The 14845-nt window shown below is 43.3% G+C and overlaps 1 protein-coding gene across 3 annotated transcripts in view; it reads left to right on the top strand.

The window, feature by feature from the left end:
* Nucleotides 1-8200, top strand: part of ccdc9 (coiled-coil domain containing 9) — a 39171-nt gene extending 30971 nt beyond the window's left edge. For all 3 annotated transcript variants that reach the window (XM_040037593.1, XM_040037595.1, XM_040037594.1), the window contains one exon: nucleotides 5858-8200. In XM_040037593.1, coding sequence (XP_039893527.1) covers nucleotides 5858-5862 — 5 coding nt within the window. In that variant the 3' untranslated portion in view covers nucleotides 5863-8200. The remainder of the gene's footprint in view (nucleotides 1-5857) is intronic.
* Nucleotides 8201-14845: the final 6645 nt, after the last annotated feature.

Here is a 14845-nt window from a genome sequence, read left to right as displayed (position 1 = left end):
AATTGCTGCTGCTTGATGCTCTGCCTGCATTACCAAACCTTTTACTCTGTCTCCTCCTCTTATTTTTTTGCATTGATGTGAGCTGTTAATCATATGATATGATCAGAGTGCATTTGCTGTCTTGCCTGTTTTGCAGTTACACTCATGGCATCTGTGGAACCAGATCATTTCAGTTAAAAACACATTTTATAAGCGATCTAATTCAAAACATTCAGACTCATAAGTATCCGTTAACGTGCTGCTCTACCCATCAGCAATCTCAGGAGGGAAATCTGAATAATTCAGGCCTCAGGCGCTGAGTTGTTGGTGAACGCTGGGAACAAATCTGGACTATAGATGGTGCACAAACTAAGAAGAGGACATCTTGTATGTGAGCAGAGCCAAATGAGCTCCATTAAACTCTTTGAGGGTCTTCTTTGGGTAGTTTTTAGTGTAATAGCTTCGTCTGATCAGGTTTGCTCCGCGGTTTTATTTTAGACTAAGATATTGTGATAATTATTAGATTATTAGATGAATTATGTGCAAACATGCAGCTAAATCATGCGTGCTTTGACTTTTTATGTGGTGCCTCTGAGAAAGATCCACGTTTAATGAATTAGTTAAATAGCTTCCACCTGTCATACACCATCAGGTCAGGGTTTTATCTTGATTCTTGCAGTACCGTAGGCTCTGTGCTGATGCTCATTTGTCTGCAGCTACACATTTGTTTCTTAAGCGATCTCCAAGGGTCTGTTTAATCTCTGTAAATAGGCAAGGGGCAAGAGTATTGTACCTTTCTTGTTTCCGTATACAATCCATTTGCAGTATGTTGGACAATAATATTTTGCAGGCTTTGGTCACGTGCAGGCAAACGTTCAGATATATTTTTATGTATTTGCATTTGTAAACGATGCTGAAATCTTGATATTTGCTTCAAAACTCGTGGAAATTGGTGTTTTTAAAATGCTTGAAGGATGAAGAAAACAGTGGGTGTATTGACAACTGAGCAGTAATATTATAAACCACAGACATGATATTTAAATCTGAGATGTCAGCAAAGGCAAAGATGATGATGTAAGAGGGGAAAAGTGGGGTAAAAAGTTTTTTTTTAAATCTCATTTTAGGGCAAAGTCATCGAACGTTTTTAACCAGTTTTCATCTGATTGGTCAGGTGATTCTATACATGTGTTTTTGTTTTATTTTTTTAAGTCCAAGTGACCACTGGAGTTAAAGTTAGGTTCGATATTGCTCTGAAATGAAAGTCCCTGGAGGCGTTTTAAGGCGTTTTAATTTTGAAATGAATAAACAGCCACATTTGTATTCATTTACTTTTTAAAACATCTGCATAAGCCCAGAATTACACAATCCGTGCATCCATACAACAAAGTTCCCATCAGCCTTACTTATAATTTGTTGGTCCTAATTAATCTCCATGAATATACATGAGACAAACTCAAGTATTCTGCTGATGGGTCGTGTTTGAGATGGCACAGAGTAAATACTCCCAGTCTGGGATCCAATCAGCTATTTTCTGATGCCAATAAAACCTGATTAAAAAGCTGTTGTTATTAGTTTTTCTTTTTAATAATCTGCATCCATAAACCTGCCCCGAGGACAGAAATGGAAATCTTTCCCCAGATATCAGCCGGCTGCACTGGAAGCCCAGAAAAATTGGCCACTAACTCCAGAGGCCCGATCATCAGACTATCTGGGTTCTCAGATTATATCCTAATTACCACATGCTTAGCAAGTCTAATCTGCCCAACACAGATTGGAAACTGGAGAGTCGGTGTGACTCTGGGGTGCAAATGTGGCTTTGAGCTCTGATGGTTCCTTTTTGCCATGAGTGTAGCTGAGTGCCTGCTTCAGAACTGGTTTCTGTTTATGTTGCTCATCTCTGTTTAAACCAGCAGTTCTCAGACTGTGAGGCCGACCTTTTAATTTACTAAAACTGAATCGTGGATCTCTTTTTTTCTGGTGTTGGACGTTGAAGAAAAAAGAGAACAACTGGTTTAAACTTGTTTTTCTTTTGTATGTGTCTCTGAACAACACTGTGCTCCTTTATGCCCCTTTCCTTCATTCGCTGTGACACCCCTCATTACTGCTGGGGTTGATGGGAGCACTGAACTATAAGGCCAACCAGCCCTTATATAGGTGATAGCCCATAATATTACCACTTCATGGTGCCGTGAGTCATGCACCGCTGGGAAGAGGAGTCACTCACCGTGGTCTGAATCAATGTTTTTCACATTTCCGTCCGTTCGTCTGTTTTTCTGCACGCTGTGGTTCAAAAGTGAGCTAAGTGGATAAACCACAGGCTGGAGGAAGTCCAGTCATTAGCACTCTCCCTGTACCCATTTATCATGTGACTGGGGTGTTATCACTTTGGCAAATGGCAAAGCTTTAAATAATAAATATTTCCTTTTCTCTGGAACTGTCATAATATGGAAACAGAGTTTGAAGTCAGCGTGAGTCGGGCTTAAATTCAGATGGCGTGATAAAAGCTAGAACGGCGATCTGTGGGCAGTTAATTGATTAATCTCATAAAGTAAAACCAGAGGAGAGCCGAATAAAATGGTTCAAACTGAAGGAGGCCTGTTATGCTTTTCCTGCCGCATGTATCCTGATACGATCCGTTAATCTTAAAAATGGTCAAAGTTTCAAAAATTGAGTTGCTTTTTCAGGTGTCATGTGACACCATAGAAAGTATATGATCATGCTAGTCACAGAAGCTCCACCCATTTTTCTTATGCAGGGCAGCCAATCAGAAGAAAATTTCTTTAAAGGTGGTGGAAGCTAAACAGGTAAAATTAAAGCGCGAGTCATACTAAGCTTCTTTATTAAAGTCCAGAAATAAACATGGAGCTGCAAATGAGAATAGTTCCACTTGATGGAACCAAGATACCAAGGCTTTAAAATAATAATAATATGTGAACACACATATTCAACAACATTTTAATTAATCTACTCTTAATGTATAAGTTAGGTTGTTGCCGCAAAGGATGATAAAAACGGCGGCCATTAAAAAAACAAACAAAGGTGAAGCGAGGTTGTTTGGACTTTTGCTGGAGCAAATTTTGACTTTTATTCTTTTATTTTCATAATTTTCTTTTTTTTCAAGTGAAGATTTGTTGCTTTTCTCTGTCATTTAATACGAATAAACCATACGTTTTTGGCATTTGCAACAATTTTGACATTTGAATTTGAATTCCTCGATTCTTTTAAAATTAAATCGAAATGATTAACACAGAATATTAGTTGATAACAGCTGCTTGTGTGTTATCTTTATCCAATTAGATCTGGGCCGTTTAAAAACAGACTCCAGTTAAATTTTTAGCATTTGGACTGAGTACAGCAGTTTTAAAGGATCGCTGCTTTCCTTTTTTTTTTCTGATATAAAAATCCACAGTAGCTGCATTTACACCTCTGATGACTCATTCGTGATAAACGGCACAAGTCAGGTTGTGTAGTTGTGTGTGTGTGTGTGTGTGTGTGTGTGTTGGCGTTAGGGTGGAGATCAGGAAACCGGGGAAATTAGAGGCACAATTAAGCTTTTAAAGGCTTTTCAGAGGAAATGAGCTACAGCCTGCTGGACAGATGATAGGGCTGATACAGTGGAGTCCGTTTGAAGTCTGATTGAATTAAATCGTGTGATGTTTCTGAGGCTCCAGTGTGGAGAGGCTGAATTGCGTGAATCACTCAAGTATTGGCAAACGCCAACATTAAAACACAAAGATATTGTTGTAGCAATGTTTGCAGAACAAGTCACGGACACGACATTAAGAGGCTGTTTTGCACTCTTGGTAATGTTTATGGGTTGTTGGACAGAGTCACATGGCCGAGTGAAACCTCCTGTCTTCTAAAATTCTCCATCCTTTAAAACCTTTTTATCTATTAATGTTATTAAAGGGTAAAACAGTCTAATGTCAGGAGGTTTTAAAGTTCTGAACCAAATGTGAAGAAACATCTGTGTGTATTGTGTTGAAGAGATATCAACTGAAGTCGAGCTGTGTTTGAGCTGTACTTTTGTGCAGTGCCATCGTGCACCACAAGGTGACGCAGTAGGTCAGTGTAGCCTTTTATTAAATTAAAATTTTAATATTTAAAGTTTAATAAAACCTCGTTAGGGAATGAAAAGATATACCAGAAGTTCAACCTGCAGCCTTCAAACCTCGCTGCTCGTGAGAGGAAACTATAGCAAAAATAAATATTGGCTCTTTAGCTTGCAGATACTTTAGCTGCCTTTACGTTAGTACCAACTCGGATCGACTCGACTTGGATCGACTGGTTTTCCATTGCAATTGAGTACCTCCTAATATGCTTGGCCATTGTCATAGCAACGCGTCAAAGCGTCCCACAATGTAATTAATATGTGACGCGAATGCTACAGCAACGGTGGACGTCCAGGCAAGTATATACCTGCTGCTCAGTCTGGCTGTTCGTTTGACTCGGGGACCACGGCGTTGTTTTTTTTGTAGCTGTTTCCCTCGTTGCCCGGTTTTAAAAATGGCGGTTTTGATTTTCGTGAACGAGACGCTTTCATGACTCATCGAGCGACGCTGCTGACCAGACAATCAGTAGCATGCAGTCTGACGTCACATTTTAGTACCTGCTCGGATTGTTTGGAACCCGGGAGTAGGTACTAAATTGTACCAGGTACCATGACCTAATGGAAAACCCTGAAAAGCGTGAACCATGGCGAGTCGTGCTGAGTAGGTACTAATGGAAAAGGGGCTTTTGTGTGGTTCAAAATTTGTGTTAGATGATATTTGTTGATATGTTTAAAGCTAGTTTCCATTTTTCCATTGTGACCACAACTTTATTGACATCTGCAGCATGGGAGGGTGGTGCAGGACAGTGGCGAGGTGTGTGGTGGGAGTGACAGGTGGGCAATCATTCTCTCCGAGCCCCTCTTTTGTTTGCAATGGCAATGGACAGGCTGACAGGTGGGAGTCTCTGCAGAGTATGATGTTTGCAGATGACTTTATGACAGTAGGGAGCAGGAGGCGGTATGCACAGGAGAGAAGAGGAATCAAAGTCAGAGGCAGGACAGAATAAATGTGTGCAGATGACAGTGAGACAGGTGCAGCGAGGAGAACACGTAGTGAAGGTAGGTTAGTTTAAATACCTGTGGTCAATCATCCACATCACAGGAGAGGTGAAAAAGAGTGCTGGCCAGGTGGAGTGGGTGGAGATGCTTTGGATATGTGCAGAGGAGGGATGGGAGCTGCCAGGCTGGAGGAAGAGCTCAGAGAAGACTAACGGCTGTAGTGAAGGAGGTCATGCAGAGGGTTGGTGTGACAGGAGGATGGTAGAGAGTGATGATCTGCTGTGGTGACCCTGAAAGAAGAAGAGGAGCATGAACTCATGACAGGAATGAGAAACGAGGAGGAAAAAGAGGTTTTACCGACTGTGTGTCTGTGCGGTGACATCATTTCCCGAGTGGTCGTTCCTCCATGGCATCAGCTGGGAGCAACATGAAAAATGAACTCGCTCGATATTAAAATGTATTAAACTGCCTCTCAGATTTAATTACACATTAACTGAAAGCACCGGGACGCCGTTCCGGATCTTTCCAGGCTACTTTAACCCCTTCCCTTATCTTTCCATCTTAGTGGGAAAGTGCCACGCCGGGGACGTGAAATACAACTGCTGTTTGTGACTCAGATCAGGATGCGTTCTGATCTGCTCTGAGAGGCTTTCTGCAGCTGCGAGAGTGTGCATGTGATAATTTCTCTCATTGAGCCCCGGAGTGGCTGAATGCGCTCGTGATGGCTGCAAATGTTCAGCCTTTAGGGTAGTCTGAAGTGCGTTGGGTGAAAGGCACATTCTCTAGGCCACACACTTTTAAACATCCTCCTTTTGTTTGTATCAACAGACTGAAGCTGCAGCACGTCTGAGGATGGATGGATGGAGGAGGAGTTGGATGCATCACACTACTCATCCGTGACCACTGCATATCTAAATTTGTTTTAAAAAACAGGAAAAAAATGACTTCATCCATGATGAGGAGGTGGAGGAGGAGGAAGTGTGCATTGCCTCCACGGACCAACCTCTCCTTAGCGCTCTGAGCTATGATCAAACACCCCCTCCCTTTGCTTCACCTCCCCTCTCTCTGTAGTACTGAGACATCAAAAGTAAAATGTCCATCAGTGTCTTGGTTTAAAAATGGCGACTTCTCTCTACAGACTCGTTGTCTCTGCTGCGAGAGAACATCTGTGTCCGTGTGAAAAAGTCATTCTAACACTGCCCTGAGAGCCTCACAGAGGTCGTTTCTGCCTCAGAGGTTCTGCTGAAGTTACAGACAGTAACCTGGATTACTTCACTGCCTGGATTACTTCACTGCATCCTTTTTGTCCAGCAGGCTCTCATCCCCATTGATCGCCCAGCCTGTATAAGGTCGACGTGGTCTCTCCTTTCAGGACCAGGAACCGGAATTTCTCCACGGGAAAAAGACAATCATTAACTTCCAACTTCCCCAGTGATTGATTGATTGGATTCATCTTATTAGCCGATCGTCTGCAAAATGAGGCGATTGCCGTCCTGTTCTGACATAGTTACAGGAAACAAGAAAATGGTGATTGACACAGATATTGACCACGCTTGAACTGATATCCTGTAAGAGGATCTCAAGCACATTAATCAGTGAAAAACAAATCTGCCTTTTCCTCAATTTTATTTTCTTGATGCTGTTGAAATGAAAAGGCAGGATTACAGCTGCCAGACCCAGTTAATGTTGAGCTTTAAGCAGAGGTGACAGCTGTTTGCTAAGCTCGCTTCTTTCCGATCAGTTTCCGTCTTTTCCATCAGGTCACGCTGTAGTTTCACCGCTTCATTTTTTTTTAAGGTGGCGGCACAGATGACGCAGATTTAATTACATTTTAATTGATGATGTGATTCTACTTCAGCTCAGATTCAAACTCTGCTGTTCATCGGCTCATTTTGTGTCGAACAATATCGAACGTAATAATATCATGTAATGAGTTATTGTTTGTAGTAGATGGTGGCAGTAAAACGGCGCCCTTTTTACTCCGAGGACGGCAACTGTTTAGGTGTCAGGCACACCGGCTCGATCTGAATGGTGACGGCTTTTTAACTCTAGTGCATGTTGTTGGCGTTGGCGTTTTCCATCCATCCGTCCGTTTTCTGCCACTTATCCGGGTTCGGGTCACAGGGGCAGCAGTCTGAGTAGACTTCCCTCATCCTGACCATCTTCTCCAACTCATCCATGTTGACACAGTCATTCCCAAGCCAGCCAGTAGATTTTATCAAGTTTTTATCACTAAATATGACTTTTAATCAACACTTAAGCAAAGATTTGTTCTTTGAACTGCACAGACTCGCTGTGCAACAACATAAACTGTGTCTTTGAATTATTTGGCAAGTGCAGCATGAAATTCAGACACTTTTCATAAAGATTAATTTATTATGTGGATTCATTTTTGATCAAATCTGAAAACACAAAAATGTTGCTTCAGAATTCTGTGAAAATCACATTTTTGTGATATTTTTATCCTAAAGCTGAAGTTTGCTTGTCCTCAGAGGCAGCAGCCATCAGCAGTCTCTCTTCAGTCATGTCACTATGTTGAGCCTAACACAGTGCATTTGATCTGATCTGAGTTACAAAGAGATTCACATATTTGCAACACAGGAATCCACCGACTGCGTAGTTGCGGTGTTGGTGCAGGCGTAAAGCAGAGGGGTGTTTTAAAAGGCACAGCATCGAGCCGCCACGTCTTCATCTGCATTAAGCAGGAGTTTAGGGTTCTTTGTGCAAATCAGGAGCGTTCGCTCCAACAGGAAGTCTCTAGGAAGTCGTGGAAAATTGTGAAATTAACCCCTGTGAGTCTGTAATGAAGACCGATTCAGCAGGCATCGTCCTCCCAGACGACTCGCTGTGTTGATTTTGGTTTTAATCCATTGAAAGGCCGTCGGTGAGTTTAAATATCAGGAGGTAAGGCGTGCAGTAGAGGGTTAAAGAAGAAACTCCCAACAAGTCCTCAAACCTCAGTTTCACCCATTTCTGAACTCGTCAGCGAGCTGCAGCACGTTTGACGTGTCCAGATTAAAATCAGTGAAACTGAGGTTTGTCCGCGTGTTCCTGACGTTTTCTTCCTTTTTAATCAGCTGCTGCTCACCTGCTTTACCTGAAAGAATCATGTGACCTACTCGGGTCTTCTCTTTATTTCAAATCTATCAAAATCAATTATGTACACAGGGGGAAAAAAAGTCACTCCAGTTGATGATTTGATTATGTAATTCTCTCTGATGTTGCTTTACATTTAGGCGACTACACTTTCCCGGCCCTCTTAGGACTCGCTGCCTCCATCATATGAAGTTTGTTTTGTTTTTTGGGATTAAATGCAAATGTTTTAAACTGTCGTTTGTGAATGAAACTGTCTCTTTTTTTTTTTTTGTTCTGATGTTTTATTTTGGAGTGAAACCGCTCTCTCATACCTCAGCGGGCCAAGGGCTTCAGAGTGAGTCTGTTTTCTCAGCTCGCATCAGCCGGAGCGTTGAACCTGTGGCGTTTAAACACACGTGGATGAGGTGGGGATGCTTTGGTTTTTGTATTCTGTATCCAAGGAATAAAAGTGATGCCTCTGGGTTGAAAGAAAACTGCAGTATGTACAGTTTTATAAAAGGAATTGAAGTTTTTGTTCCAGCATTGAATGTCTGTGCGAAATGCAGCCTGTGATCTCTGAAGTTTCCTCATCTTCCTCTTCTCTCCGGTTTGAGCAGGGCGTGGTTGTGTGTGTTAGTCCGGTCTCCATCACAGTCCAGTCCCTTTATCGGCTGTTCAGATTCAGCTTGCTGCATCCTAGCACGCATGTTTAGGTGAAGCCACTTTGATTGGTTCACCTCCTGAGCCCAGCAGGCAGCTGATATCTAATCAAGTTTTACTGTCCAGCGTTCTCGGTCTTCGCCCACCTGCTGATTCTCCTCCAGCAGCCTGTGCAGCAGGGGCGTCTCCGGGCAGGTTTTCTCCTTCTCCAGGACGACCGACAGGAAATCAGAATGATCAGAGACGCTGTAGGGAACTAATGGAGAGTAAGCTGCATGTTCCTCGGCTCAGGATCTGCTTTGGCAGAGGAGGTGATTGCCTCTTCCATCCGAAATCTGAGTGTGACTCTGAGGGCAAGTTTCACCTCATTTCTCTGACCCCAAGTTCATCAAGTTTCTCTGAAAACACAAATGTAGAAGGCATACAAAGAGATGTAGCTTCTGTTTTTTTTTTATGTTATGAAAGACCTCGATGAGAAATGTCCACGTCAGAGAGGGAAGGAGCATCTAGACGCTTGTACAGCTTTTAAAAAATATATTCAATGAAATGAAAAGCAAACTTTTGCTTTATCTGTTTGTGTTTTATTCATTCAGCCAATAAATGTTTTCTCTCTCTCTCTGAAGTCTAACGTGTTTGTTCTCCACGTGAGGAAATGATTTAAAATGTTGGTAATATTTCCTACATAACAGAATCTGGATCACCGACACCGTCTCTGCTCCGTTTGTCCGCCACCAAGACGCGTGAATTCAGGTCCTGCTCGCAGACACAGTCCCGGACTGAGAAGCCGATCTGCGTCTGCACACACGAGCATCGCAGCTCCTGTTTGAACATTGTGACCTTGCTCGCTGCAGGACAGGAAGACAAACGGTTCCTCCTCATCCTCAGTTAACACTACATAACGGGGGCTAGTAATCCCCCCCCCCTCCTTCCGCTGCCTGTGACTCATCTGTGCAGAGAGGGTTTATTTATTTATTTTTATTTTATTTTGAGGTTTCTGATGTCTCGGTGGTGTTTTTTTTACAGTCTCTGTACAGATTTGTTTAGGCTGGAGGAGAAAATCTGAGGCGGTGATGATTTGTGGATGGAGATGGCTCTGCGCCTTCTGCTGCGGGACGTTTCTCCCAAACTATGACCCAATCGTCGGGTGTTGAGTACTTTGAGCTCCTCCTCGTCCACAGTTTCGTAAAGACTGTCAGGAAAAACTCGGAAGGCCGCCGGAAACGTGGCAAAAATTCCTTCACAATAAGAGGATTTCTGTTTTCTTTTGGCCTTGAGAGTAACTGACGACAAAAGAGCATCTCAACATCTCGACTTCGAATGATTGTGATGGGTCAACACTGAAGGCCGCAGAGATAAGACACCAGAGTTAGGTTAGGGTACCAAAGCTTACAAATAACTCAGCAGGGACTCCAGTACAGCCAGTAGTTTGGCTGTACTGGAGCAGTCCGTGCGCAAGTGTGCCATGAATGAAGGAAGAAGTAAGTCCCGTGTGTTAACTGGTGTGTTAGCTTCAGGTTGTTTATCTATTTACTTACAGTTTTTCAGACTTTGTTTCCATTTTAGAGCCGCTTCCTTTAATCCGTTACATTTATCATTTTGCTCTTCAAATCCGAGAGGAATTATTCCCACTTTTCCAAACTCAACATTTTTTACTTCCCCAAAATTTGATTTTGTAGATCTGGAAACGCTACGTCCAGATTCAGATGAACAGAATCAACTTTTGGGGATTTACTTACCCGGATGATTGAACATGCATCAAGACTTTGTTTGGATATTTAATGTTCATTATTTTCTTCTCTGTTTTTGCCTGGGAGAAAAATATCTTTCAGTCGTTTTAAATTCAGCATGTAACTTTCTTCTAATTATTTTAGTTAGCAAAAATGTTTTTTCACATCTAGTTTTATTTTTATTTTTAGTTCACTATAATAACCTTGATTCTCGAGCTATGTACGTTTATCACTCGTTTTACTTTGAAAAGACACGCCGGAAATGACTTCTTTAATCCAGAGCAGCTTACTAGCGGTCCCATCCAGCTGATAGCGGAGCAAACCTTCCTGAGTTCAGTTTGCCCTGTGCGCACGGAGAGCTCAGAGGGCTCAGGGAGCTCCAGCATCCCGCGGAGACGCACCAGAGAACCTGAAGCGTCTGCGTCCTGATCCGGGCCCGGAGGAGCGCAGCGGGGCGGCAGCGTCTGCAGACTCCGATGAACGCACAACAGTCAGCAGGGGAGCAATCTTTGAGTAAGACTTCAGCGCTGATACCGAGATGAAGGCGGCCAGCAGACAGGGCAACATGACCGTGGAGAAGCTGAACGGGGACATGAACCGGAGGCCGAGCTACCCCGGGGAGCTGCGGGCCAAACACGCCAACATGTCAACTAAGATCTGGGTGAAAGTGGCGATGGCGATCGCCTATTTCCTCTGCGTGTCCGTGGCCGCGTTCATCCTGGTCATTTACTACGTGTTCTTCTGGACGCCGGGCAGAGCGGACAACATCACCGCGACACCGAACCAGAACCCGAACCAGAACGTGTGCCTGGCGAAGCCTTGATGACTTTTACAGCACGCACGCACGCACGCACGCATTAAATAAGTGACTGCACACACCTGACACAAGGCTGCGGCGGCGGCGGATGGATGGATGAGAGATGACGGCACACAGACAGACATGACTGCATCCAGAGTTTGGGATGCTGACTGAGGACCTGAGGGAGGACAGAGGGGGGCAGGTGCTGCCGGGATGCATCAGTGTTCCGCATGCAGGATGCAGGTGGAGAGGAGGAGGAGGAGGAGGGGATTTTTCTTTCCAGCTTCACCCCAACACCCAGTCCTGAGGGGGTTTATGGTTTTTTGTTTTTCATTTCACTGAACTCGTCTGTCCAATGAGAGAAAGCCTTAGGAACACACACCTGGCATCTTTTAGGGCTGCTTCCCTCTGATTTGTGGCTGTGTGCCTGTAAATGTTGGTTATTCTGAGAGTCATGCTAACATCCTTTAAATCATGGATGGATTAGGTGAAGCAGGACTCCTGGGTGCAGACATGCAAAAGGTCCCGCACTCCTCTGCGACTCCCCGTGAGGTGTCGCAGGTAAATGAGTGCTGCAGTTAAATTTCAGTAATCACTTCTCAGGCTGAGTCCTGACCACTGAGAGCAGATATCGCACTACAAAATGACAGATTGAAGAAAGTCCTGCATCTGAATGCTGCATCCTCAGCAGAGGTCACATTATTTCTTTATCGAACGCTGTCTGCTGAAGCTTTTAATGTTCCAGGACCTGGTGATTTTTCTCTCTTATGTGACTCTTCATTGAATGTGTTTGAGTTTTAGGTGGATGACGGGAAAAACCCTCTGGGTTCTGAGAGCATACAGTATGTTGCATGCTTTCATTTCTTCCATCATATTCTAAGCAAAACAAATAACAGAAAAATTAAGTCTCTAGATCACTCGTTATGATGTGCAGCTAACCAGAAACAGGGATTATTTTTCTGCTGCTCCTTCTATAAGTGAGATCACAGATGCTACTTCTTTAAATTACCCACCATACATTCAGACCATTCAGTCTGAGATTTCGGTGTCTTTTTCACACTTGTCCTAGCCTCTTAGTGTAAATCTAACCTATGTCTGTGCCCAGTTGGTCGCCCATGAGTCCATCCGTGCTTTAACTCTTTCACGTTCCTGTGAAAATTGGACCTCTCCTGCTCACTTCCAGCTCTGTATTTTACACTCTGGCAACCTGCTAGAGTAGCTTTGCATGATCAGCAGTTCAAAATAATCTTTATTTTTCCCACATGGCCTTGTTGAAGCCCCTCAGCTCATCAATTCTCTTCTAATTGGCTGCCCAATGCAAACAGCAGGTGGATGGGACCTGTACCTGAGAGCTCTCTCTCTCGCTCTCTATGACATCACAGAGAGCTGAGGGGGGAAAAACCGCCTGAACATGCACTGACCTCCTTATTTGAAACTTTGTCTGTGTTGAATATGAGCATCCAGCACTGGAACAGGAGATATATGCCAAAAAACCAGGAAAACCATAAGAAAATTCACTTTATACACCAATGCTCCACCTTATGGAAGCTTAGAAACCATGAGTGTGCCCTGATCCTTTAAACATCCTGGAGAACATCCCAGCAGACCCCTCAACCCCCGAAGCTGATCCCCGAGAAACCTCATTAGAAAACCCCACCACAGAACTCTTAAACCCCCCACAAGAGTGCTTGAGCCCTAAACCCCAGCCTACAAACCCCTTCAGGAACCCCTGCAACTCCTCAAGGACCCTGCTCTGCACTAATGGAGACTTCTTTTTTTCATGCCTATAGAGGACTTTCTGGTTTTTCTCTTTTTTCACAGCAGAATGCTGTTTTTATTCAGGTATCTAGAGGAACTTAAAGCGATACTGTACTGTAGCAGAAGTAGCCTAAATTGTGATCTTCGGTAGCTCGTAGCCGTATGAAATGCAAGGTGATCACTCTCAGTAGTTGCAGCAGTTTTACCTTTTTAGAGCCATCTTTGTTGTCTTGCACAGAATGACCGTTAATTCTCAATGCAGTGTCACGTTTGTACCTCTTCTTCTCGATGACACGTTTTGTTCACCTCACTTTCTTCTTCAGAATTTAGGCTAAATCTACTAGACTGTTTTATTAACAATGTAGCCTTGAGAATTTATTGTTATGATATGATAAACTATGCATTTATTCCAGTGTGGGTGTGTTGTCTTTCTGTCAGCAGCTGAGCAAAAACAGGCGACGGGGCGGGCAGCTTGGTGTCGTCCTGTGCTGAAATAACGCAGGGACATTTTACTGAAAAGGCCAAGCTGACGTCAGGGGAGTGCTGGCCTGCATCTGAAACAACACAGCCTCCACTTTCACTATAAATCAGAGCCGTTAGATACTCCAGATTACCTGGAAATAACACTTGTGTGAGGACATCTGGCCTCTTCAGTGTGAAAGCTGCTTGGCCCTCTCCTCACTGACCTTTCTCATGTTTATCTAAGTAGAGTGCTTTGGTAACCGAAGACTGTCGGTGGATGCTTCTCTGATGATTAAAAAGGTTGTCACAGAACAGGAGCAGGATGCAGTGACACGTCCTGTTTAATGTGCATCGTTTTTTTCTTTTTGGATAAACAGCATGTAGAGATCAGTAGGAGTAGGCCGTGCCGACATCAACCTGTGCTTTAACCTATCAGACTTAGACTGTATGTAAAAGTTGGATATAAACCACCGTGAGGTCATCCACCGATTTAGGATTCCATGTTTGGAAGCCTAAAAATGTTATATTTTCCTAACCATGTGCAGAAACAGAGATACCTGCTGATTATTTCTAAGCAACAGACGTTCACTCACTTAAAGTGCAGCCCAAACTTCTTGCCTGGGCTGATTCACACAGTCGACCATATACTTAGTCATATATTTGCATTAAAAATGCTCCATTAGGCATCAGCAGCACAAACACGGTGACGAAGTCCAGTTCAGTGACTGAGTGATTTAGTGAATGTGAGGCCCAACAGGACAGAGCAACTACAGCGCCCTGTTAATCAAAGTGGCCACACCCCTAATTTTAACCCTTAACAGTGTCCAGATAGAGGAGTTATAGAGTAATTCACCCACTGTACAGATGTTATGAGAGGCCAAAACTATTTGAACCAGACTATATGTATAATTGTTACCACTTTAAAGCCCGCCTCGAGTGGCCGTTAGAGGAACTGCATTTTTTTTGCACCTCCGCGTTTTGCATTTTTATTATTTTTATTATATTCCCAGAGTTTGCAGAGTTGAAATGACTGCGTACCTTTCAGTTGGATGCTTTTCGGCGCAGGTGGCTCTTATTAATGCTGGAAATGTTCCCTCAGCGTCCTCTCCCACTAGAGCAGCTAGTAGAGTAGTAACAGCCAAAAAAGATCACAGGTTGGATTTTCTATGGAAAACGAACTGTCCAGGAGTTAATGTACAGTAAGTGGACAGATTTTTCTGCCTAATAATGCCAAAATAATATTATTTATCACAGCTTTTCAAATAAAAATGGTTAAAATCACTCTTTAATGTTGTTGAATATGGAGGAAAGCAGGAAGAGCACAGAGGAGATTTG

This window comes from Simochromis diagramma, unplaced genomic scaffold, assembly GCF_900408965.1.
Source record: "Simochromis diagramma unplaced genomic scaffold, fSimDia1.1 OVJJ01000463.1, whole genome shotgun sequence".
Taxonomy (NCBI): domain Eukaryota; kingdom Metazoa; phylum Chordata; class Actinopteri; order Cichliformes; family Cichlidae; genus Simochromis; species Simochromis diagramma.
Note: the sequence above shows the minus strand (reverse complement) of the source record. Positions and strands in the feature narration are given on the sequence as shown.